Here is a 26,833-nt window from a genome sequence, read left to right as displayed (position 1 = left end):
GTGTTACTAACTTTCATTTTATTTTATTAGCGACTAAGTAAGGGCCATGATGTCTACCTAGATAAGTATCTAGTTTTAAGTCATTGTAGAAACAAATTGTAAGTTTGTTGGCAGCGACTAGTAATAATATATTAATAATAATAAACAAATTTATAAATGAAGACCAAAAAGATCTTCATAATTAAAAATATAATAATTACACTATGATGATATGGTGGATGCGCAAACTCAACTCGTATTCGTATAAACATAAATAAGACATAGTACAAACCTTCAACGCCGATTAGAGAGGCGATTTTGCCCTCGCGATGTACGGTCCTGATCTCTTCCGAACTCCGGACCATTTGCATGTATTTCTTCTCGCGTTGGACCAGCCGCTGTACCGCGTCGATCTGCTCCAAGGTGATCTGAACAGCGTCTCGGTGTTGGGATTTACAAGGCACGTAAGCGGACCAAAACTGGGCTCCCACTCCTCCTGCCAATAATCTACAAAGACCAGGGAGCAAAATTATTAATTAATGCAAAATTTTCACTTATTCATCATTATCAACGATTGCTGTAACACATCAAAAACATACCATCTATTTTTTTATTAATTACATCTTACATTAGACAATCTTACAATCATACGTACAATCTTAATTTAAAAATTAATTTATTACTACTTTCTGTTGTACTTGGATTAATAGATAAGTAAGGCGAGTACAAGATTAAAACATCATCATGTAAGCTAAACTTAAGAATATACTTATACACTAAATAAGTTCGTGTGGTTTGGTTCGCGTCTTCTCATTTCCTGCGTGTTGTCCAGTAGCTTTATTGTTTCCACGTTGCTGTAGTTTATCAACCTTATTTCATGTCTTAAGGCGAAATATTGAATCACTTCGTGTATCCATTTGATTTCAAGGTCATCGTGAAGCTCTTTGTTGGTTACGTAGCGACAAGCAATGGTAATTAATCATATTGTTTTGGGTACATTGAATTACTAGTTGGTCTGATGTTTTGGTGTAACCCCATATTTGCACCTAATAAGTCAAAATTGGCTTTATGATTGACTAATAAATCAATCTCTTTGATTTTAGGTCAAGTTAGGAGTGTCTTCCAACTAACCACTACATTTGTTTGACTTTGAGTATGTGGGATAAGGGCACATTCGATCGTACACAATGAGGTAACCTTTAGGTCCCAGTAAAGTAGAAACACGAGCTCAGTTTGTTCGAGGGAAAAGACCTGAGCCTGATGTCCAGAGACGAGAGCAGCAACGCCAGGACATACAATATCAGGAAAAAAACCGAGTGGAGATCAAAGCAAGTAGCAAATACGAGGAAGCGGAAACACCTTGTGGACTGTTGAGGTCGTTTAAACAAAATGGAAGAGCGTCCTTAAGGACGTTCTCCTTATTTATTACGCAGACAGAGAGAAAGGAAGAATCTTCACGTGGGAAGACACCTGGCGAACAACAGATCACGGTAGAAACTCGAAAGACACGAGGGTTGTGATGAACACAGGACCTAGCTTATCTAGAAACTAATTAAATATGGTGAAGGTCTAAGGAGTTAACGTGTCCCGCATCGCTAATGGCTCCGAGGAGCGCAGAGTGGTAGTAGTGTATTGTACTCGCAATACCGAAGGGTTTTCGTGGCATTGGGGAAGCCAAGTATTGGTTTGAATGGCCAGTCTAACGCCGAAAATTAATCGGACATATGACCGACATTATAAATTATGTAGTATATTAATATTATAAATCGATATTTTTGTGATTTTTTATTACAATCATCTAGCCTATTGTCGTGTGCTTCTTTTGTAAATTGATTTCAATGTTACTTACTTGGGCATATCCGTGTGAGACCATTTGCTCGTCAGCCACGGATCTTCCTCCTTAATTTTGCTTAGATTCAATTGATTAAGCTGGTTGTGCACGAACTTCCTCAGGTTCCAAGGCAGGTCATTATGTCCGTCTATAAGTGGCGAGTCTTTCAGCAATTTCCGCACCTGTAAAACGAAAAAAAAAACCCAACCAATTAAAAGAAACGCAAAATTTCATCGGCTCTTAAACGCAATACCAGCTGTAGACGTTCTTCAGAGGAGGCGTTTTCATTACGATGAGGTCCTAAGGCTAAGGGCAGTCCTAGACCGGCAGTGAGAGTTGCGACCACCACGCAGACGACGAGACACACGCACCAGGGACCTCGGAAACTGACCCTGCTGATGAAAAACCGTCAATAATCAAAGCATGCCCGAGAACCAGCGATGGGAACATACCGGGCAGTGTCGCTACCTGAGCTGCACGAGCAGGAATCGTAGTCGTAGGGGTAGTACAGTTCGGGCGGTACGTTTCTGATGTACTGGGGAGGTCTGGAGTAGTGCGGGTGCGGGGGAACGCCGAACGTGGTCTCCCTGGACAGAGAGGGTGAGGCGATGCGAGGGCATGGAGGGACCTGGAACAATAGACAGCATTCAGTCGCGCACAGGCTGGCCAATGAATGTATGCCAAGTTTTCTGTTTTCATTACAAATATAAATTGATTTAAAAAAATTACAACAGGTGGTGTTACTGTGTATTAAATTATAGTAGTGTTCTTTGTTGTCGGTATTGATATTTTTTGTTTGATGTTCAAACACACACTACCATTTCGTGGTAGGAATTTGCACGGGGACAGAAACCACTGATTAATCTTCTATATATTAATTGACTTAGTGAAGATTTTGCCTCCCTTTTTTGAGGAAAACGGGGGCATCTGGAGAGAAGCTCGGTACGTTTAAAACTTATACCGAGGAAGAAATTTTTGGTCTAAAATTTTTGTGTAATATGAGCTACAAATAAATAATATCCAATAAAATAAAATTCACCCCAATCAAGCAACCAGGAATAGCCGTCAGATCGGAGACACAAATATATAAACAAATGTTCTGGACTCGGGCCGATTATACGATAGATTATTTGTCGTTTCTGTTTTACGTAAATCAACTACGTACCCGTAATTTTTAAAATCAAAATCTGGCAACGTTTTACCGAAAAATTCTGCCCGGAAATTTTGGACCGGGAGACAAATCCTTAAATTTTACATTTTAAACTTTATGAAAGGATTAGTAATAGTATGATGAAGTAAAATTATATTTTTCATTTTTTTCTATAGGGAACAAATGAGAACAAAAATAAAAAAACTATATATATGCGAAAATGTAATCCCAACATAGATTAACAAAATTTGAGAATAACAAGAATCGCCTGTAATATTTGTTTACAAAATATTTAGAATTATTAAATCAGTTTTTAATTTAATTTCTGATAAAAGAGAACAGTTAATAGTAGAAAGGACTGATAGTAATTGACATAATTCTAGAAACATAGTATATCATTGTATTAAGATTACTTTTTTTTAAGAAGAAGAACAAAGCACTAACCGGATACTGCAGGTAATAAATAAGTTAATTTGATGATTAAGAGTTAAAATAAATATTGCAAGGAATATTAACAATTATACTATAGCTTAAGTAGTAGTAGTAGCTTATAAGACAAGGCAAGAACCAGTAAATAAATGAACGAACGCAAATTAAAGATGATCTATCTACAAATACCTATCGGATGATTACAAGATGATGTAAAGCAAATATGTAGAATTTGTTACATTTTTAAAAATGATCTTACTTATGATACTTTGACATAATGTTCAATGGTGCAGTATTTAAAACTTACCAATACTTTTGTTTTGTTGGTTTTTTAAACTTAATGGGAATTAGTTTTGATTAAGCAGCATTTAATAAGTTTTGTGAGTGTTAGTTGACACAAAGATTTACTTAATAAATTTTGGTCGAAGTTAGCCACAATACTAATAAAATATAATTAATTTTAATATTATAGTACATCTAATGTATATTTTCGAAGGATTTAAACTACTGATACATGCACACTAGTTTGTAGAGCTATTTTATTATAATATAATATGTTCATTTATATACATTGAAATATTTTCTAAACCACCTGTAGTATCTCGTGGAGGCTTAATCCATTCAATTAATAATTGAACTTCGCTTAATTAATTGAACGTAATATTGTAATTTCACTAGACAACATATTTACCTTTGCATGTTTAGTCCTTGTTTTCTTCGTTGCTGTGTTTTCTTGTCAAAACATTCTGATATCACTGTATTTCTCCTTAGTTTCTTCTGTTACTACCTTTGTACATTTTTCTTGATAAAATTATTATATATGATTTAATCACTGCATTCTGTTTAATGCATTTATATCTATAATAATATATTCTGAACAATTACACGCATATAAATGCGCATAAATATTTCATACTCGATTTTTGAATTGCATTGGATCTCTTCGTGGCTTCCCATAGAAATCTTAGAGATATGCAACTCTTTAAGGAATGTAGAGCATCATTTCCTAAACTGCTAGGTAATATTGGATTTAAATGGAGTAAAGATAACCTACGAAGAAGTCGAATAGAACTTCCAGATATTGCTTTTAAAATAATACAATTTTCTAAAACATGTAATAAAATCAAGGTAGACTTATTGTTTCAATATGTGTATTTAGATGAGACATCAATATTCCAAAAGGAGACAAATATGCCCATATAAAATCAATGCCACTAATGGCAAGGTGATAATAAAAATAGTGTTATGACAATAGTGTTATGAGTTGGTGGAAAATGGTAAACGTTAGAGTAAAAATTGATTATGCGCTATTTTTCTTCATGCTGCAAACAGGAATAGTTCATAATACTTTCGGTTTGGATGAATTCGATTAGGTACATTGACGAAGATATTGAAGAATTATGGAATTGTGATAAAATGTTAGATAGATTGAAAATTAGAAGCTCAGTTATTCACTAGAATGAAACTTTCAGAATATAACAATAAGGTGTGAATATAATTAATATACAATAGGTGTAGGAAATCCTAGTAGAGTGTGAAAGTTTTTTATGTGCACAAATATATGTGTAATTGTTCATAATATACATGAGCATTTGATTAAAATGTGCGAGTAGAGAAAGAATATTAACTGTTTTGTAGATATGGCAATGCATTAGGGAGAATGCAGTGATTAAAACTAGTTTTATCAATATGTATGCTGGTAATAGAATAAACTATGGGGAAATATAGTGATATCAAAATAAATTTACAAGGAAACACTGTACTGAAGGAAATAAGAACTAAGCGTAAAAGGTAAATTGCTCTCTAATAAAAGTAATACATATTACTGGATATATAATTGTTAATTAAGTGAATTAGGCCTCCAGAGGATACCACTACATAGAAAAGCATGCCTGGAACTCTATCTCATAGGTGAAAAAAATAAAAGTAAATATAATAAAACACTACCCTAATCTCAAATCTACTAACACTATATAATTAATTGTAGTGTTAAGTCCTTTAATAATATTTTATTATATTTTTAAAAGTATTTTTTAATATAATATTGAAATTTCGTATTTTTAACAGTTTAGTTATTTTATTTATATTAGGATTTTTTTTCCTAGGGATGTTAGAACTTCATAAAAGTCAATTTCTAAAGACGCAACAATCAGTGTCACTACGTTTTCATTGTCCAGTTTATTTTATTATGTTTTGAGCCGTACAAGCTGAATTTCATCAAATGGTGAGTTTGTTCACAGAGTATTCCAGATTTCCCTTTTAATTTATCATTTATTATTTATTAAATCTCGATATATTATGTTCTAATTATTATTTTCCTTTTATTATTGTTCATTTTAATTTCTCTATTTATTATTTGATACTTAGCAATCTTTATTCATTATGCTCTACTTATTTATTTATTTATCCATCCATCGTTATATATTTTATTCTACTCTATTTTATTATTTCTTCGACTGATCATATATTCTCCTCATAATTCTTATATTATGGCTAATCAAAAATAATAGCTTTATTGTTTCATCTGTAAATATAAATTATAACTATTTTATAATCCAGAAACTAACGTCAAAATGGCTAAAGTTACTGATGCGTAGTTATGATCTGTAGATAACTTGAAGCATATATAAACGCCATCGAAAGTGGTTTCTACTGGCTCTTGGTGGCAGCGTATCTAGCGTGTGGTTTTAGCTTTCTCTCTTGTACGCATTGCACGTCCATCATAGCTGGAGCTGGAGTGCACTAGTAACAGTACTGTTAATTTATTTTGAGAATTTAGCTTAATCCCAGAGAGGCTTACTAACCATAGTGTCAGCAGAACTCGCGCGTTACTTCCCTTTATCTATTCCACGTCATTATTGTTAGTGTTAGGACATAAGCTGGCTACTTTTCCTTCGTACCGTGTGCACGTGTCATACTAAATCCAAGCACGGTTTATCATTGCCATCAGTTACCGTTATTGTCTGTTTTATAGTGATTTTCTGTTTTTATAATGATTGTCTGTCAATTATTGGCTACTATAGATTAAGATTATTGCTAATCATCCTGGTTGATCTATCATTCTATTGCCTACCATTGTCTTCGCCTTTATTTGAGATTATCATATCATCCATTACCAGTATTTGTCGATATATTCATTTATCCATGCCAGTATTAACGATACTATTATATCTACCAGTATTTTGACTACCAGTAACGTTATATTTTAATTACCTGACAATAGAAGCACCTATCTACGTAATATGTCAATTATATATTAATTTCACCCGTCATTGAAAATTAGTTGCTCAGGTATGTTTTCTTATGTTTGCAGAATTATCACCCGAACATCAAGAACTCGCACGCTTATTTGCAATATTTATTTTGCCATTTATTGAGTAAATAATTGTTTTATCATTTATTTTGATCTCTATTTTTATATATTTAATATGTGACTATATTTTATATTGTTTTCTTATATATATTTTAAAGTCTCCTTTTACCAAATATCTGGACTAGGCCTAAAGTTTATCGTGGGCTCCGAACCACGGTCCTCAGCATTAAGCCTACCGACTGGCGAGTGACCAACTTTAGAAATCATCCCAGAAAACTTCCGGTCTTACCCAGCCTGGTTACTGGCGTGACTGGGATCATTTTCCTTGTCGGCTTTTACACTCTAGAACATTCACAAATTTTAAACGATCACAAACATAAATTTACGGCCATGCCCCAGCAGGATTCGAAGCCGCAACTATCGCAACAGGAGAACCGACCGTCCCAACGCCTTTACCACTGCGCCACCAAGCCGGCTTTATATTGTTTTATTAAATATAACTTTATTTTACGTCCTGGGTTTAAAAGATATCCTACACTAGTAGCAATGTAATAGATAAATTTATTTTTTTATGATTTTTCAGGTTTCGGAATCATAATAACTTTCAGCCTTTTTCCAAACATCCGGTACATGTTTTAAATGTACGCCTGCCGATTGGCGTCAAGATCCGACGTCTATTGTTCGCGAGAACGGCCGCGATGTCCGCCGGTATAATTTCCGCGCTTATTGTATCGTCGCTCGCAGCGAAACTGATTTGAAAACGTTGAAACGGCCACCTGTTACGGCGTACAACGCGATGATCCAATGCGTTCCTTTTTTTCCGTGTCAACTTCTGAAAAGCCTCGGCTTTTAGTTCGAAATAGAACCATATTCATTGTTGTCAAGTTTGGCGTGTATGGTCTTACGAAAATATACTCATATCAGGAAATGTAACATTTACTCTATTCAAAATAATAGTGAAATCACGTCATCAAATATTGTTGTATTGTGTAATATATTGACTGCTGCAATACGTAAATTCGTTTTAGAATCTGACAATATTTCCCTTTTCATTTTATTCTAGTTAAAAAGAGATATAATTCCATCTGATCAAACGTTCAAACATGTAAGGCCCACCCTTGCCAGTAAAATTGGTTAGCAATGTAAGCATTTTTACTGTTAAATAATATGTTATTGGGGTTTTATAGAACATATGTTTAGTGTGTTGCAGCTGCACTGAATAATAGTATGGACACGGTCACTGAAATATCCCAAAAAAATTAATAATATATTCTTGGATCCACCGAAGAGAAACCGTCCTCATAGGAAGCGGATGACGAATTAAGATCAGCTTGAAACAGTGAATAGCTTTTTAAATATACACGTAGTTTAATGTACATATTTTTATTCGGAAATCGTTAGTCTGAAAAGTATCCACACTTAACTTAGAAATATACAGCTCCTTGCGGGATGTAAAACATTTCCTTCATACACTGTTGGATGGAATATAGGATTTAAAAGGTGTAAGGATAGCAGACAACAGACATTTCCTTTAAAAGAATACAATTTTAAAGCCATATAACAAAAGGAAGACTTGAATTGAAATAATCAATTTATATATGAATAGATGAAACATAGATACTTCAAATTGGGACCTATATACTCAATGGTCATTTATGGCAAGATGATAATAAAAATAGTATTAAGGCAACAAAAGTTTATGTTTGAATTTGAAGTTAAAGTTAAGAAAAAGGTAAACATTGGTAAACAATAACAATTGGTTAGATTGTATTAGTCTTAATATTTATTTCCACATTTATACAAGATATATTTATATATTTATTTATTTAAACCTCTCCACGTCAGCTTCTTGGGCTATTTAGGGTGAATTACAATACATTATATGAACATTAACAGCTTAGAATACTACACAGTAGATTATAAAGTATACTATAGAATATATACAATAAATTTTTTTAATTACACAATAATAAATGCATGTTACAAGTTTTGAAGTAGGTCTCTGGTATTTAGATAGTCAATCAGCAGATTCGGTTGCTCAGGTTGGACCAATTGTTCCAGTGTTGTTGCCATCTCAAGTTGCCTCCTCAAATCATCATATTTTTGGCAGTCCAGTAGGATGTGTCTGACGCCAAGTTGAATCTGGCACAATTCACATAAGGGCAATCTCTGTTCCTTTAACAAATATTCATTTGTCAGTCTACAGTGCCCCATTAGCAGTCGTGCGAGGACGCTTGACTTATGACTACTGATGTTATTATGGTCTATAGATTGATAAAAGATCCTCTTGATCCATAATTTATTGTTTTTTATGAGAAGGTTCCATTCTAATTGGGTCAATTGCCTATTTAGACCGTTCATATAGACTTTGGCATCTTTTTTACTTAACAGTACCTTTAACTTGATCGACTCCTCTTCCCTACTTGCCAGATGGTCGGCTCTTTCATTTCCAGATATTCCTTTATGGAAGGGGACCTAGAGGTATGTTATTCTTACACCCCTAAATAGTAACTTTGTCTGTATCTCTCTGATGTATGTGACCAGAGGGTGGACTGTCCTTGCCGATCTTAAACTCTCTAGGGAACTCATAGAATCCGATACTACTAGTATGTATTCGCTAATCCGTGATTCTTCCAAGGCAGATAGGGTCATATATATAGCCGGCAGCTGCGCGGTGAAAATGCTAGTCAATGATGGAAGCCAAAAGTGTCTCTCGAGTAGACTAGACGTATAAGTAGCACACACAAAGCTCTCACATTTTGAACATCCGTGTGTATGATAAAATGATTTGAATAAATCTCTTCGATTATCCGTCTAAAGAAGCTTTTTTTTTCTTTTATTTCCTTATTCAGAACCTTCATAGAGAGGTCTATGTGCATTCTTGAGAATTGCCATGGAGGTATATTAGTGATTCTATATTTTGCATCTGAGATCACCGTCATTAATAGTTTGCATATCCTCTGGAAGATTAATGAGGGGTTTAAGTGCCTCTTCCTTATATTGGCCCAGTTTGTCTTAGGTAGGAAAAAGGTATTGAACTGGTCCAACTCTGGACGGAATTTGAGGGAGCTTGCATAGTTTAGTAGCAGGAGCTCTCGCCGTGACTCGAGTGATGAAATCTCTGCCTCGCACTGCAAACTTTCAACCGGACTAGTGCGGAATGCTCTCAGTATGATTCTCATAGCGACGTTTTGTATGGGATCCAATTTCTTCACGCGTGAAGATATAGGTATGAAGATATGTGAAGGTAATATAACACTGGCTTCCATAATCCAATTTGCTTCTTATCAGCGCCTGATATATATTGCTCAACGATGTTTTGTGTGCTCCCCAATTGATGTTGGAAAGGACCTTCAGTAGACCTATGTCTGCCAAACATTTATTCTTGAGATAATTTATGTGTCGGAGTCAAACAGGAATTGTTAATAACACTTCCGGTTTGGACGAACTCGATCAGACATATTAAAAAAGAAATTGATAAACGATGGAATTGCAAACAAATGCTGAGTAGATCGGAAATGAACAGCTTAGTTATTTACTTAAATGAAACTTTCTGACTATAGGGTTATAATTCAATGCTAAAAATTTCCAAGACAGGGTGATGAGAATGGAAACAACTAAAGATACGTATAATAATTAATATAATATAACTGTAGGAAATATATGATATATATGATATACATATATGGAAATATATGTAGGAAATATGTAGAGTGTGAAATATGTATGATGTATGCATTTATGTGCATTTGATTAAAATATGCGAGTAGGGAAAGAATACCATATGTAATATTAGAGTTTTGTTGTATGTCAAAACTAAAATGAACCAAAGTTCAGTGTTGATACGGCAACATTGCGACATTCTAACAGCGTCAATTCAGATGATGTAAGTTTTTTTGAACGGATTATATGTATATTTTCATATATTTTAAGACATGTTTATGTATGTATGTATTTATTTTATATATTTACGTATTTACAAACACATATACCATTACAGGATATCATAAATCATTCCGAATATTTATGGTACTTACGATTCCATCTAGTAATTCGATCTTTTACACCTTTTAATTTCGAGCCGTTTATGTTTATGTCGCTTTGTATCGTTGCTCTAATATTAACGTTCTTTAAAAAAAGTTTGAGCGATAAGTAAAGTTGTTAAGTGAATCTAGCGATTACCGTTTTTTTTAATAAGTGAGATGACTATTTTTTCAAATTCTACTTTATAACAATACTTCGTATTTATTTTACACGGAATAATGATTATGTCTGCATAAAAAATAGATTTGAAGGAAAAATTAACGTTTGAAATATTGAAATTTTACATGCGCGCTAGAACGCCCCAAATATGCGCGTGACGTAGTTGTTTTGGCCGCACTGGACGGCTTGTTTTGGTACGGTCTTATTCATACATTATTTTAATAATTCTGTATTATAATTAGACATTTTAATGTGTACCGATAGTGTGGGAGTCTCTAACGTAATTGTGCATAGATAAAAACTTCGAACAAGTCGTGTGTCTTAGTTCTAACCCATAAAAATGGGATTAAACCTTATAAGGCAAGAACCAGCTAATATAGTTAGAACATCGGTAGTTATTTACAGCAATAAGATTATTCTAATATAAGTATTCACTATTTTAAGGACCTTTAATTATGTCTGAAATTTAATTAACGTAATATCGAGGTAAATAACGCCTATTTATGATATTTAAGACGGGGCCTCATTTGTTTAATATATTGTGTACATGAGCCCCTAACAACGTTGTTCTTTTTTCAGTTACCAAATAATATAAAAAAAAATATTTCAAATAATGTGTCTGATTTAGTCGTATAAGTGTGAAAGAAGACAGTATATGTTTCTTTAAGATTCATATGCGAAGTAGATAGAAGAAAATATGCTTGGAAAATGGAAGATGGAAAAGTAATCTCACTGAACACTTACTGCTGTTCACTACTGAACGACCTCAAAATTCTTAAAATACAAAGTATAATATAAATTAAATCCAAGCCTTCAATAAGTACCAATCAAATCTCATCATGTTTAGATTTCGAAAAGGAAAAGTATTTGATGAAGTATTGTATTAGCACATCCTTATAAGATTGTAAGACTATTATCAAAATGAATTTCAAATTACAACTTGTGCATTTTCTTTATCCAAATATTACAAGGTAATTTCCTACATTCATTGAATGTATACAATTTAAAGGTCTGTCAAATACATTTGCATCTGTACCTTCAAATTATTATCATAAAATATTTCAGTGAATTTACCGTTGATGCAATTTTGATTTATCTTAGCAGATATAGTGCAAATATATACTATGCTCCAAGCTCGCAAGTAACGATTATGCTATTATTAGAGACTCTTTAGAGTTATTAACTGCATTTATTCATTTTCTCGCCAAGTTTTATACTGATATAATTTCTTACTTACGTTAATGTTTATAATGCTGACTCAATTATTTAATATTTATAGTATACTATTTAAAATTGTTATTTTAGTTACAGTCACACATTATCAACGAATCGATATGGGCAAAATTAGGTCATTTGCCTGGATAAATCCCAGTTAGTACTATTTTTTCATTTAGTCAATCAAATTTCAAAATCGAAATGTAGCAGCTTTTTGGCCACATGAACAATAACAAGTAAATTTAACCCAAATCGGATCATTTTAACATTGTTATAAAACCTTCAAATTCACATTAAAATAATAGTTTTTTTTTAATATACAAAATGATATCATAGAAAAAATAGAAATTTCACGGTATAGGCGACCTTGGGAAAATGTTTTGTTTAGTTCAATCAACTGTAACGCTGCGATCGCAAATTGTGATTGGCTAGTTTAAATTCCTGGTGCCGCTACTAACATGAAATGTGATTGGTCGATCAAATTGTGTGAAATCAGCATTTTCTATGGGCGTCCATTTTTATGTTTGTTGTTTGTAGGTTGTTGTTTTTGTTTAGATCACGAAATTTTCGTTTTACGTTGTGCATATTTTCTGTTTTACATTAATTATTATGGAGTAATAATATAAAAATTGATGACAATGCGTCAGTGTAGTAAAAGATGCAGTGTACCGGGGTAAAATTCTACTACGGAAATTAGACATCGTTTCCCAAAGAATGATCTCGCTCCTTTCCAAAAATGGGTTGATCAAGTAAATAGTAGTAAGTTACCTGGAAAAAAATACAATGCAAATATATCAACGTCATGGTGTTTGTTATGGACATTTTAGTGAAAAATTTAGAATTATCCTTCCTTCACGAACAGGTATTAGGATAAATGCATATCCATCATTGGTTTTATCAGGTACATATACAATTATCTATCTACTACATGTCTGTTTATATATTGTTTGATTACAGAAAATCAAAACCTACTTATGAAGATGTTAGTGGTAATAAAATTCAATTAATCTACCAAGTTGTTCGTATGCTGTCAGTGTGATGTCTCTACATAAAGAAGTCTTACAAGAAGGTAATAATTAAGATAACTGGATAATTAGTAGTAATAAAAACTACTTTTAACTGTAAAATATCCCTAAAATATTTGCAATACTTTAACTTTTAAGAACAATCAGTGTTCAATCATTTTATAGTAGAGGAATTATATATTTAAATTTGATTGCCTTGTTAAGAAAATATTTGTTATGGTGCCATCAATAAATTGAATTGCTACTTTTAGGGGATTTATTACCTTAAAGAAATCTATTTTGTCTAAATGTACAAATAACTTCATTTATTTAACAAATCTTAACCAAGATTGCTTAAAGAATTTTGTTGGATCTATTAGAGGTCATGGGGGTAGAAACAGCATCCTTCTCCTAGTATGTTCGAGAAATTTTTTAAAAGGGCTCATCACTTCAATTTTTTCACATGATTCTCCCGGAGAAAATTGTGAAGAAGATGAACATGTAGATAACTTATATTCTTTTTTAACGGGAGATCTAGTACCACTTGAGGTTGTTAAATCACCAGTTGAGTCTATATTTTCAGTTCCAGAAAATTTTGCTCTGAGAAAAACGAGTCTAATATTGTATTTTAGTCTTATTTCAGGCTATTTAACAAAACTTCTGAAAAAGAGACATGCAATATTTGTCTATATTCTATATTAAGTAGTTCCACAGATTAAATACTCTAAAATCTAAATATTTTTAAAAAACACATACACTTTTAGTGTTTCAACTGTCCAATCCATAATGATTTTCAAGACCAAATTTTAAGTTATTATGAGGTGTGATTGTATTTTTGGTTTAATGAAGTTAATGCAATATCAACAGGGAATGATTTAAAGTTTACCTTCAATATATCAAGATAAGTTAGAACTCTAATAGATCCCATAAAATTGATGGTACTAAACATATATGGGAAGGCGTTATAGAAGAATTATAGATATTTTAATATTGCCTAGAATAGAGTTCATAATTGTTTTTTTTTGCTTTTTATTTATATATATTTATATTATTTACACTTACACATGTAATGCATGCATTTTCTTTAATAAATTAATTTTAAAATTTAAATTTGATTTTTATTTAAATACTATTGGCCAATAAATGTGATGTCATAAAATAATCAGGGAAAATGGCAGACTAATCAAAGCAAAGTATTTTCCTTACAGGTTTCTACATAACTATTTTAAACTAACCAATCAAATTCGCGTTGTCAGCGCCGCCAATGATTGGACTAAGCGAAACTTTGCCCCACTACTTACCATTGCAGTTGCACACCCCTGATAGATACATAGAAAGAAACGTTTGAAATTGACACTAACGTCTATGACTTTTGTCTAAGCTTTTGTAAACACTGGAAAAATTGTATGTTTACAAGTTGAGCTGACATATTTAATTTAAGTTATAATTATGCATTATATGATACACAAGTCTTTAATACAAGTTGTTTGTTAATATTCCAATGAAAAAATATTTTATATATATGTAGATATATAAAATATTTAATTATATAAAGTTTGACATTTCCTGTATATATAGCAGATATAGTAATTTTATCGATAAAATTTGAGGTTAGATTTAGTTTCTTCTATATAGTATAACATAATTAGGTCCTGATTATCCGGCTATCTGCGTAAAAACTGCCTGAATGGTGAACGAGTGAGACAGAGGGGTCTGTTGTCTAATAGATAAGAGCCCTCGGTGTTGTTTTGTATCACCCAACTGTAGTAATTGTAAAATAATCATCTTTGTTTTCTAAACCCCTTCACTATCTTTTGAAACCATTAATTTAACAGGAATCAAATTAATTATAAGGAAAAAGAAGACAGGTTGACGTTAGATTGGCAATCGTTCCGAAGTTACTCGAAGCGTTCCTTTCTTAGCTTAATTAAGTGGAGTTCGTGCAAAAGCATCGCAGCGAAGGCTGTAAAGTCACAAAAGGTGGATTGAAAGTGCTCAACGACCCCCAGCCAAAAACAATTCCAAGTAAGTAGCATTCAAGTTTTGAACAACACCCTAGTCCGTGGATTCCCAGCACATGAATCACTGTTCAAGGTGAAAGGCCACCAAAGCCGGACTTAAGTTGGTCTTCAGATCTTCAAGGATTTCCGGCTCAGAACAATTATCTCCATCTAGATCGCTCTGGTACAGTGATGCATTGAGATAAGCTTGTTCACTACACTGACCATAAGTGAGCGAACAGTGCAATCCCGATTTTCTGTACCCACAACCTGATCCACAGCAATTCTTGCAGATGCTAAATATTATATTTAGTAATTCATCTCGAGCTGACGATAACACAGACAGAATCGGTTCCACGAATTAATTTTGTAGTACCCAACCCCATCCTTAAAATTCTGAATAATTTCATAGCCAAGTTTGAATTTACCTAAACATAACAACAAGGCTGAAAGTTTGCTTGAAAGTTTTTTTAAGACATTAGGTAATAAATTCATTGCTCAGGGAGACTACAATACTAAACATCTAATATGAGGCTCAAAATTGATAACAGAAAAAAGTACAGAACTACTTAAAGCAATGAAGGCAAATAATTACCTAACAACATTGACGAAAGTCTGCATGGTTTCTTTAAGATATTAGTTAATAAATTCATTGCTCGGAGAGACTACAATGTTAGACATCTAATATGAGGCTCACGATAATAACACAAAAAAGTAGAGAACTAGTTAAAGCAATGAAGGGAAATAATGATTAACATGGTTTACTGGAATTTGAACAGAAGCTTGCAGTTCAGGGTGAACAGCTACCAAATGGAGAGACTCAGCTCAGTTTCTTAGCCGTAAACTACTGGAGTCTGGAGTCACCGCAGCTGAGAAACTATTCCATAGAGGCATACCACCAACATTTGGATAGAAATAGTCCCATTTCGAAGATTTTCAAAGGTAAACTGACGAACGAAGCTACAGACGACAATTAAATATAATTTTACAATACCTATGAGTTGCCCAGATGGAGTAACAACCACGTACATCCATGTGGCCATTCCTTTAGGAGGGAGGTGTTATATAATACGGTCCTGACTATCCGACCATCTGTTTAAAATGAAAGTGATGAAAGAGTAAGACGGAGGGGTCTGTTTTCTAATAAATAAGAGCCCCCGGTGTCGCTTTGTATCGGCCTTAAACAAGTCGCCTCTTTTTCCGATACATATAATATTTTCAAGTAATTTAATAGCCTCTTTACTAAACCCCTTCACAAACTTATATGTATGGGCATTTAATTATTTTATTCAAGTTCCGATTACTAAATAATATAAAAAAATATTTTTAGTATCATGGATGGTTTTAGGTTTACAATATTTTTTGATTAACTTCTAACTTTACTAAACGACTATATGTTCTAAAAAAGGGAAAAAAAAAGAAAAATTTTAATTCCCATAAGAGCCTACAAAAATTGTAAATTAAATTATATCGCGAATAACTTACGAAAAGCAAATATTATCAGATAGTAGGTATCCTGTGCGAACACCAAACGCTTTGATGATATACACTTCATGAGGCTACGGCGTAAGCGTTACATGTTTAATATAATGTTTAATTATGTGCCCTTACCTAATAAAACATTAATACGCTAAGCCATACTTTGACGCCCTTTTAGAAATATATACACACAAAAACGTTTGTAAAAATCAAGTCGAGTAAAGGTTAATAAAGAAAAATAACTACATAAATTGAAATATACATGGGATAAATACAATAATATCAACACCATTCAATCTAGTACACATTGATTCATGCTAGCAACACTGGTTCCATGTAAATAATTCTCATGTATGTAGTACTCAGTATACATACCAACTCTACCAAGTAGGTTACATAGTCCGTTCAAAACAGTAGTGACACACGTGATCAATATGTGTCTGTCGAAAGTTGTAAAGTCAGAAAATATTTTCCTTCTCATTTTATTCTATATAAAAAGAGATAAAATGCTGTTAGAGAATTTTGAGCCGAAGGAGACTGCAAAAGTAGTCCGTTTGTGTGAAAAATTCTTCAAAATATTATAATTACGTGTTATAAACCGGCAAACATTTTAACACTTTCTTTTAATGAATTTCATATCGCCGCGGTTTTTATTGAACATATTTTTTGCACGTTATAGCTGCACTGAATATTAGTACAGGCACGGTTAAAAATCTCAACAATAAAAAACAATATAACCTTAAATTCGCCAAAAATAAACCGTGTTTGTGCGAAGCGGCTGAATCAAGGTCAACTTGATATTAGCTGTATTAGAAATCAAATATACGAAATATATAAAAACAATAAGTAGTTTTTTCAATCCAAACATAATTTAATACAATTATTTCAGAGAATATTGTTAGTCTGGAAAGTATCCACAAAAAGCCAATATATATACAGATGTAGAACATCCCTTCATACACGGTTGGGTAATATAGGATTTAAGTGATGTAAAGATAACCCACGAAGGGGTTTAATGGAAATTCCAGAGATTGTTTTAAAAGAATACTAGAATACTAGAATAGAATGTTTAAAAACATATAACAAAATCAAGGAAGAATTGTTATATCAATTTATATATTTAAATAAGGCCTGAATATTTCAGAATGGTACATTGGGTGGCTTATTACAAGATGATGATACAATGATACAATAAACATAGTGTAAAGACAACAAAAGTTGATAGAAAAAGGTAAAGGTTGGATAACTATCGATCAGGTTTTGTTAGTCATAACATTTATTAATAATTCATTACATACATATAATTCTTCATGCTAGAATCAGGAATGCTTTATTCCTGGTGCAGAATTAGTTTTTTCCCTTGAGTCCAAGGGAGAAATGAACCATAACTTATTTTTTGGTAGTAGTTTGAAAATTAGCTTTTAAAGAACTTGGAGGAACCATCAGTTATTGTTACGTAAAATGTACCATATCATAGTACACTGGTGGAGAAAATCCCAACAAATGCATCAACAAAGGCTGCAATTAAAGAATAGCTTATGTACATAAAATAAATTTCGAGAAGACCTTGTTAAAGAATGAAACATTTCAAATTGTTACTCGGAAATATTTAATTGCATTTCATGTAATTTACTTTTTTTAAATAAGCCTGAGAAAAGATACATGGTAGATCAGATTACTGAACGTTATGGCCACAGAGTATTACGTCTTCCTCCCTATCACAGCATATTTAATCCAATTGAGTTGATATGGGGTACTGCAATGAATTGTTGCAATACCCATTCAGGTCGAGAAGGAAATCAAACCAGAACTGTCTGGATATATGGAAAGAGGCATTGTCGAAAATAACGCCTTCGGTTTGTGTGAACTCGATCAGATACATTGAAAAAGAAATTAATAAATTGTAGAATTTTAAGCAATTTTTGGACACATTGGAAATAAAATGGTTTGATTAAAATATATGAGGAGAGAAATAATATTAACTGTTTTGCAGATATGGCAAATACATTAAGAAGAATGCAGTGATTAAATGTAGTTTTATCAAAAAAGATGTATACAGGTAGTAACAGGACAAACTAAGGAGAAACATAGTAATATCATATAAAAACAAGAACACTTTTATTATTAACAGGTAATTTGAAAAGTCCCCGGCCTGACACATACATGGCGCTACTAGAATTAAATCCATATGTTTTTTAATTAGCCCTAACCCTCAAAAGATGCGTGTATAAATTTGACAGCTGTCGGATCATTAGTTTATGAATTATAGCGTTTTGAGTGAAGCAACTTTTGTTATTGTGAAAACAATGGACGAAAAGGAATTTCGCGTGTTAATAAAATATTGCTTTTTGAAGGAAAGAAATACAGTTGAAGCAAAAAGTTAGCTTGATGCCGAGTTTCCGGACACTTTCCCATGAAAATCAACCATCAAGGATTGGTATGCTAAGTCTAGACATGGTGAAATGATCACCGAAGACGGTGAACGCATTTGACGCCCAAAAACGGTTTTTACTAACGAAAACATTAAAATAATCCACAAAATGATTTTGAATGACCGTAAGTTGAAATTGAATGAAATAACACACACTCTATGGATATCAATTGAAAGTGTACAGGTTATTATTCACTAATATTTGGGTATGACAAAGTTCTGTGCAAAGTGGGTTCCGCGCGAGCTCACTTTTGAATAAAAACAACGACGAATCGATGATTCAAACAGTGTTTGAAGATGATCAAGCTTAATAAACACAAATTTTTGCATCAACATGTGACAATGGATGAAACATGGCTCCACCATTTCACTGCAAAGTCCAATCGACAGTCATCCGAGTGGACCGCACACAACAAACCCGCTCCAAAGCGATGGAAAACGCAACAGTCGGCTGGCAAGGTTATTGCGTCTGTATTTTGGGATGTGCATGGAATAATTTTCATTGACTACCTTGAAAAAGGAAGGACTATCAAGAGCGACTATATGCATAACGTTATTGGACCGTTTGACGGACGAAATCGCCGAAAAACTGCCGCACTTGAAGAAAAAGTAAGTGCTGCTTCACCAAGACAATGCACGGCGTTATGCAGTCATTATACTTTCTAATTATCATTTGTTTCAACCGAGACTGAATCATACGGATGACAATTCGCTATTGTTGTAAATTCATATATAGTCCATCCAATAAAACAGCCAATGAACAGCACCGTCAAACTTAATGCCAAAGTTTATAAAAACGTAAAATCCCTTTTAAACTAAGAGCATTTTGCTTTCTCATTTTACTAATTAACATTACTCCAGTCTGATGCATCCGAACTTGTAACCATATCAGTCTTTAAAATTCGATTTGTGTTGATACTGATCGATACCGTTGTCATATGTCAATGCAAATATAATAAAATAATTCTAACCTACAAACTATTGTGGTTGTTTAATTGACTGCAGTTTAAGTCCTTAAATATGCATTAGATGTAGTACATTGTTAAAATATATTATTTTTATAACGTCATTTTTATTTCGTTATTTTACTTACATTACTGTTTTGTTGCAAGAGTCAAAATAAAGGAAAACTTGGTACGGCAAATCTGGCGTTGCCTTATAAATTTGATGACGTGCTTTAGTTGTCCATCCCAGTTAAACAACGCTGTTTTGATCTGAACAAATGGTAATAAGAACGCGCTATATCTGGTGAATATCCTGGGGGCGGTAGAACTTCATATTCGAGCTGCAACAGTGTATCATTCACAACTCTTGCAACGTGTGACCGAGCGTTGTCATGCAAGGGAAATATTTTTCGTCACTAGAGTTGTTTTTGTGCAACTATACGTATCGATAAACATCTGCTGTAACCGCATCATTAGGTTTCACCGGTGCGCAACACATTACACCTTGTTGATCACATCAGACACGTATATCCAAGTAATGTTTTATAGTCAAATATATTCAGCTTCAATATCTTCACATCGATAACTCTCCTGAACTTGCCAATAACTTTTAGCGCTTGATATTTTATTACAATAATCAAATTAGTAGAAATGGCCTTTGCAGTAAATTCATATGATAGCAATGCTTTCGGATCTTTTTATCGCATGTAAGTACCTCGTAACAGATTCTTCATCAACTGCGAAGCTGCCTCAAAATTTGTTTGCGATTTGATTTGAATATCCATCCAATAATCTTTGCATTTAAATGTCTTCGAACTTTTTTGGTCTTCCTGGCCGTTGATCGTCATTAACGCAACTTTTACCTCATTCAAACAAAAACCGGAAATTGATATATAATGGAGTGTAACCATAAGTTTTTAAAAGTTAGATATGTCATATTATATGTATGTAATGAATAACTAATACTAAATGAAAAAGTGTTATTTTATATAGGAAACTTAGAACCATAGAATTTAACAGTTGTTTATATTGAGACTTCCTAATAGAAACAATCGGTATACCATAACAGCTTATGCAACAGAAATTATAATACTTTCGTCATATACTTTGAAATATTCTTTAGTATCAAAATCTTTAATTTTCAGATTAATTCGAGAAAATCACTGTTTTTTAAAATAATAGTTCATTTATGCTACGTTGTTATTTAAGTTTATTATTTCAATCAGCATGTAACACCAAAATATCATTGACAAAGCTAAGACCTTAATATTAATTAACTGCTCATTCATTCTCTAGAAAGTAAGTTTTTTTACAGCTTTTAGTTTTCTAATGATATATTCTATTTAAGTAAATATAATTTTTTTCTTGTTTAATACTATAAACTAAGTCAGCTATTGAGTGAAATCATTGGTAAAAAAATTTAATCAAAAATACTACAGCCTCAATCGAAGATAGTTCGGAAGAAGTTTTCTTCTAATCAAATAACACATCTCGTCCATGTTATCAATCAAAAAATCATCAGCATAGTTTTCACAAATAACTATAGTCTTCAATGGCTTTTCATTGACCTTCGAGTAAGGCCACTGTTGTCCAGCAGTTGCTGTACTTCGACGTTTATGTGATTACATAATCTTTCTTGATGTTTCTTCGCTCTTTATACACTAACAACGCTGCAAAAAAAATTTTGATTTAGTTTGGATCAACTTAATAATAAATTTCTTTGTGCAATCCCATGATTGTAGATCGTTATTTAGGTTATTGTTCAAGCAACCACCATATTTTTGAGCCCCAAACAGTTTTATCAATATCGGTCTCATGATAATATTAACTCTCCACTATCTTGCGTTACAACAGCATCGTTTGGAATCTGAATATTACTCGCATTTTTCTGAAATGACGATTTTAAAGATAGGATTTGAAAATCCGGCTCATCTATCTAGGTAATTTGTTAGCCAACTTGTACTGAAAACGCTCATGCCATACTTATATCAAGGGATCGGGCCACGTGTAGATATAAAACTAAACAAATTAATGTAAGGCGGCATATCTGAACAATTATGGAATGTTTATTTCTAAATCCAAACTGATGAGCCAGAATGAGTTGCTTTCCATCGATAATTAGATTAGTTTGAGGAGGTTTAAGAATATTCTCGAGTAATTTAGATATGATTGGTAGCAACACTATCGATCAATATGATGTTTTATCATTACAACTTAACAGATTTAGGGATAATTCCACTACATAAACACATATTGCAACTTATTCCGTCAAACCATGGTATTTTTCGTTATTGAAATATTTCTAAGTCTCTTTGACGATTTCCTTTAGAGTTTTTGAGTTTTTATTAATACTTTCATTTTTTGGGTTAGATAAGATGCCACATCCACCAGCAGGGTGAAGTTGAAAATAATTTACTAAGTACTCAGCAAATAATTCCACGTTCTCATTATCTTTTTAGACAACTTGCAATTTTATTTGCCGATCGACAAGTTTCGGTATTTTGGCCATTTTATTTTTTTTACCTTTCCTTAAACCACTCAAAAATGTATTTACATCTTTCCCGCCTGAGCTATCCAAAGACAAAGAAAATAAATTTACCAGCTTCCTAAAACCGCCATTTCAAATGGACCTGCCTCATCAAAACATTACATTGAAAAATAACAATAGGAGAGATAAATTATTTTAAAAAATTCGCAAATATCACTCAATAATCAGAATATATGTAACATTATTAGCATTTATATTTAAGGAAACACTACGAATAAATTATTTTCATAGCATTGTGGAAGTCGCAAAAATAGCAATGATTTTCAAACCAAGAGAACGCCAGAAGATGTCACTTACTCCCTGCCTATATGTATACTAACGATAATCTCAAAATACTTTAAGAAATTATACATAAAAATGCTTAATAATATAATAGAAAAAAGAAATATTATTCTAGAACATTTTAGTTTCGTAATAAGCCCGGGATCATAGACCAAATGCATAGGCTTGTAAAATAAATAAATATGGACTTAAATAACAAAATATATTATTCGGCAACATTCCTGGACATATCTCAGACTTTTGATAAAGTATGGTACACAGGGCTGTAGATTGAATTAAGACTTAACTGCTCCCTCATTCATATTTTCAGTTACTAAAATCTTATATCACACATAGACATTTAACTATAAAACAAAACGATGAATTCACTGAATTTTTCATTCAATATATTCAGGACATCCGTATGGCAATATGCTGGATCCGATAATGTATCGCTTATATACAGTCGATTTACCGACCACAAAAATCACTACTGTGGCCTATGTAAACGACAAAGTAATAGCATCAAAAAACCTTTAAACACACAGAATATATAGCGTATTAAATCAAATGAATCAAAATATACCCATGTAAATGTTATTACTTTACATTTACGAAGGACATGCCCAAAGAACATTATGCTAGCTGAGGATGACCAGGATATTGGTATGCATCTGTACCAACGCCTAATGTGGAAAAGCACACGAACACAGTAAATGAAAGCAACTTGCACTTGACTGAACTGTATCAAGCGTAATGACTTATCGGGCGCATATCCAAGTTATCATTAGACAACAAGGCATTGCTTTACGAATGCAAATACTTAAACCTATTTGGTCATATAAAATTCAAATGTGTGTATTGCCAGCAAGTCTAATATAGCCGTCATACAACGTTTCCAAGACAAAGTGTTACGTGCCACTGTCGACGCTCCGTACGATGTCTTTAATCAAATGATTCAACGCGATACCCCTCTAGAGCTCATAACGAGTATAATTCATAACGATTGTATTAAGCACTTTAAAAGAGCTTTAGTGAACCGTTGGGTTCACTAGGTTTCAATAATGAGCTAGATATGCAATATATATATTATATAGACTTTAGAATACTTTTAAACCTTTACCTTAAACCTTTAAAATGAGACTAACTAAGACAATATTTTTCACAGGAGATCACTTAATGAAGCGAGTTTCTACGATGGTATGCATATAATATAATCATAAGAAATGCTTTTTGCCCACTGGGTCGATTTTTGAACCACTAAAAGTAATTAAAATAGAAATGTAAAACCCTTCCAAAGAGAATATCACAACTCTTGAACGTTTGTTAGGTTTTTGAGAAATTAAGGAAACATCTCACTTTTCGCAATTTAAATTTTCTGTTTGCGCTGTTAACAGTACAGTAAAGTTTTATGAGCTGACGCTCTGCTTTGTTGCTATGTTATTGCTGCTTTACGCTTTATTGCTTTCTAGTTAATTTTGCATTGTTTTTATTCCTGGTGCTTTGTTTTTTGATGCTGGGGTACTGTTCCATGCTGTAAAATGTTGTAAAAGGATAAAAACTTATTCTGCTTCCATGTTCATTTGTTTAATCGATTTCAGGGGAACATGTTGGTTAATATTATCTTCCGGATCCATCCTAAATTAATTCCAGTCTGTCCATTTTGGTTATTAGCAATGCAAAACAATAATTATAGCCATAATAATTCGCACGTTATCTGAGAATACATCAAAATTGTGTTCAATATTGATGTAATTGGTTGATATGTTCTATATAACAACTGTATTCTCATTAGATTTTGTACTAAATTTAGGGGATGTTGATTGTATTTCGTATATTTCATACACAAAATCTGCATACCGTTTAATGCTAAATTTACAGCTTTTCTTAAAGAGATCTGTCTCGGAAATTACACAGTAATAAAATAATTTAACTACATCCAAGCACCTAATATCTTTGTAATCGTTTGTGATTAGTCTCTTCTATGTTGGACCAATGATTTTAACACTTTTACCTTCCTTAATACAAAGCCTTCGACAAGGTCTGGCATGACGGATTGTTCGCAAAGTGCGTGCGGTTAGGCCTCCCAGAAGACCTACCCGCTCTCATCAAGTCCTATCTCTCGGACAGATCTTTCCAGGTCAAGATCAGGGCATCACTTTCCAGTCGTAAACAAATCGATGCTGGCGTACCTCAAGGTTCCCCGCTGGCCGCAGCCTTATTTAACCTCTTTATTTCAGATATGCCGAGAAAAGAGCATACTGACGTCGCCTTTTACGCTGACGACACTGCTTTCTTCACAGCCGCCAGGTTCGAAGTTACAATTTATGAACGTTTACAGAAGCAGCTTGATCATGCGGTCAAGTGGTTCAAATTCTGGAGGTTGCAAATCAACCCCCTGAAAACCCAGGCCATCATTTTCCACAAGAAGCGTTACGCACTGCGCGTCTCGCAACTTAAGATCGACACCGAAATAATTCCATGGCTGGATAACGTCACGTACCTAGGTCTTCACTTCGACCGGCGGTTCGGTTGGCATTCCCAAATCCAGAAAACAATCCAAAAAGGTTCGGGGATAGCAAACCTGCTATCTTCTCTGATCTGCCCTTCTAGCAGACTTCCCATCTCCATCAAATGCTTATTTTACAAGATGTTAATTCGGTCCGTACTCCTCTACGGATCTAATGTCTACTTCAAGTTTGTTACACCCAACCAGGTCAAACGGCTTCAAGTTTTCCAAAATAAGCTCCTCAGGAGAATATTAAACGCTCCATGGTTTGTCAGAAATAATCAAATTCATAGGGAAACTGACACTCCAGAAATCAAACACTTCATACCTCAATCATTCCACAAACAACAACTCAGCTCAAGTTCTTCTGAAAACGCGCTTGTTCGCGAGCTGGTCAGAAAAAAAAAACCTTCCTTAATATTACTTGCCAGTCAGACGACTTAAAGAGCCAGTGGTTCAAATCACATGTTAATGAGTAAGTCCAGGTCTTATTAATCTCAATTGGCAAAAAAAAGTTCAAAGTTCAACATATTATTTTCTTTTTCCTAAAATCAAATACCAGCTGCTACTTTTAAAATTGCTATGTTATACAATTAAAACCGTCAACATAAACAATTGTCTTGTTATATCGGAAAAAAATTGTTTCCATCTTTCTCACCCTATATAACCCCTTAAATACTCCGACTATAATTTATTATTAAATTATTTCTGAACAAAATTTTCATTATTGAGTTAATCAAAGTTATATCTTGTTAGTATCATCGTTAAGTAAACTGATAAGGACTCCATTGATACAAAAAATGCTTTTTAGTATTCAGAACATGGGCCAGTGGGCGTTTTAATGAGAACGAACAACAATTTTTTGATATCGAGTTTTTCTCTATATACCTTTAAAAATAAATAAATAAATGCCCGTATAATGATGTTTACAGTCCTTTGCGATTAAACCGGTTTTCATTCATGACCAATCCATTTTTTCTGCTTTTTTTTTACTATAATGGCACAAGTCATGAATTAGTGCTGTTTGCTAGATTTTCTTGCGACTACATGAAAATTTTCATTATTTTTCATACTTTTTCGTCCTATATCATTATCTATCATATTAGCACGTATATTTCTGTGATTCCATACATATATATTATCATGAAAAATATAGTATATTACTTCAAAACAAATGTTCAAACCAAATTTTTAATATTTGAAAATGTTTATTAAAATATTGTTTTGTTTAATGTATGTTTCGTATACATAATATTTTATTGTTAATTTTTTTAATTTAATTCTACATATCTATTAATTTTTTTGTAAATATAGGCAGTTATAGGTCTAGTTTATGGCTATTTGGATAATATTTAAAAACCACTTGTTGGGAATATTATAGAGAAATTATTTACATATTATTGAGATAGAGCTAAACGATTGCATGTCTGGTGTAGCCATACCAGTGTAAAGGTACCAAGCAAAGTACAAAACACATGGCTGGATAATAGCAAGTACTCCAGGCGATGGGGGTAAAACGTCAACCGCTAGACGAAGT

The 26,833-nt window shown here is 33.0% G+C and overlaps 1 protein-coding gene across 2 annotated transcripts in view; it reads right to left on the bottom strand.

Annotated features, from left to right (window-relative positions):
* Positions 1-26,833, bottom strand: part of LOC143203809 (dipeptidase 1) — an 81,330-nt gene that overhangs the window by 36,191 nt on the left and 18,306 nt on the right. Inside the window, exons 2-5 of one of the 2 annotated variants that reach the window (XM_076416098.1) lie at positions 2,263-2,438; positions 2,064-2,205; positions 1,829-1,992; positions 272-486 (exon numbers count right to left, since the gene is read on the bottom strand). In XM_076416098.1, coding sequence (XP_076272213.1) covers positions 272-486; positions 1,829-1,992; positions 2,064-2,205; positions 2,263-2,438 — 697 coding nt within the window. The remainder of the gene's footprint in view (positions 1-271; positions 487-1,828; positions 1,993-2,063; positions 2,206-2,262; positions 2,439-26,833) is intronic. The other variant, XM_076416099.1, reaches the window with a different exon arrangement.

This window comes from Rhynchophorus ferrugineus, unplaced genomic scaffold (genome assembly GCF_030347505.1).
Source record: "Rhynchophorus ferrugineus isolate W39M unplaced genomic scaffold, kcgeb_rfMv2 rfM10, whole genome shotgun sequence".
In the NCBI taxonomy this organism is placed as follows: domain Eukaryota; kingdom Metazoa; phylum Arthropoda; class Insecta; order Coleoptera; family Curculionidae; genus Rhynchophorus; species Rhynchophorus ferrugineus.
This window is presented reverse-complemented; position numbering and strand designations above follow the sequence as displayed.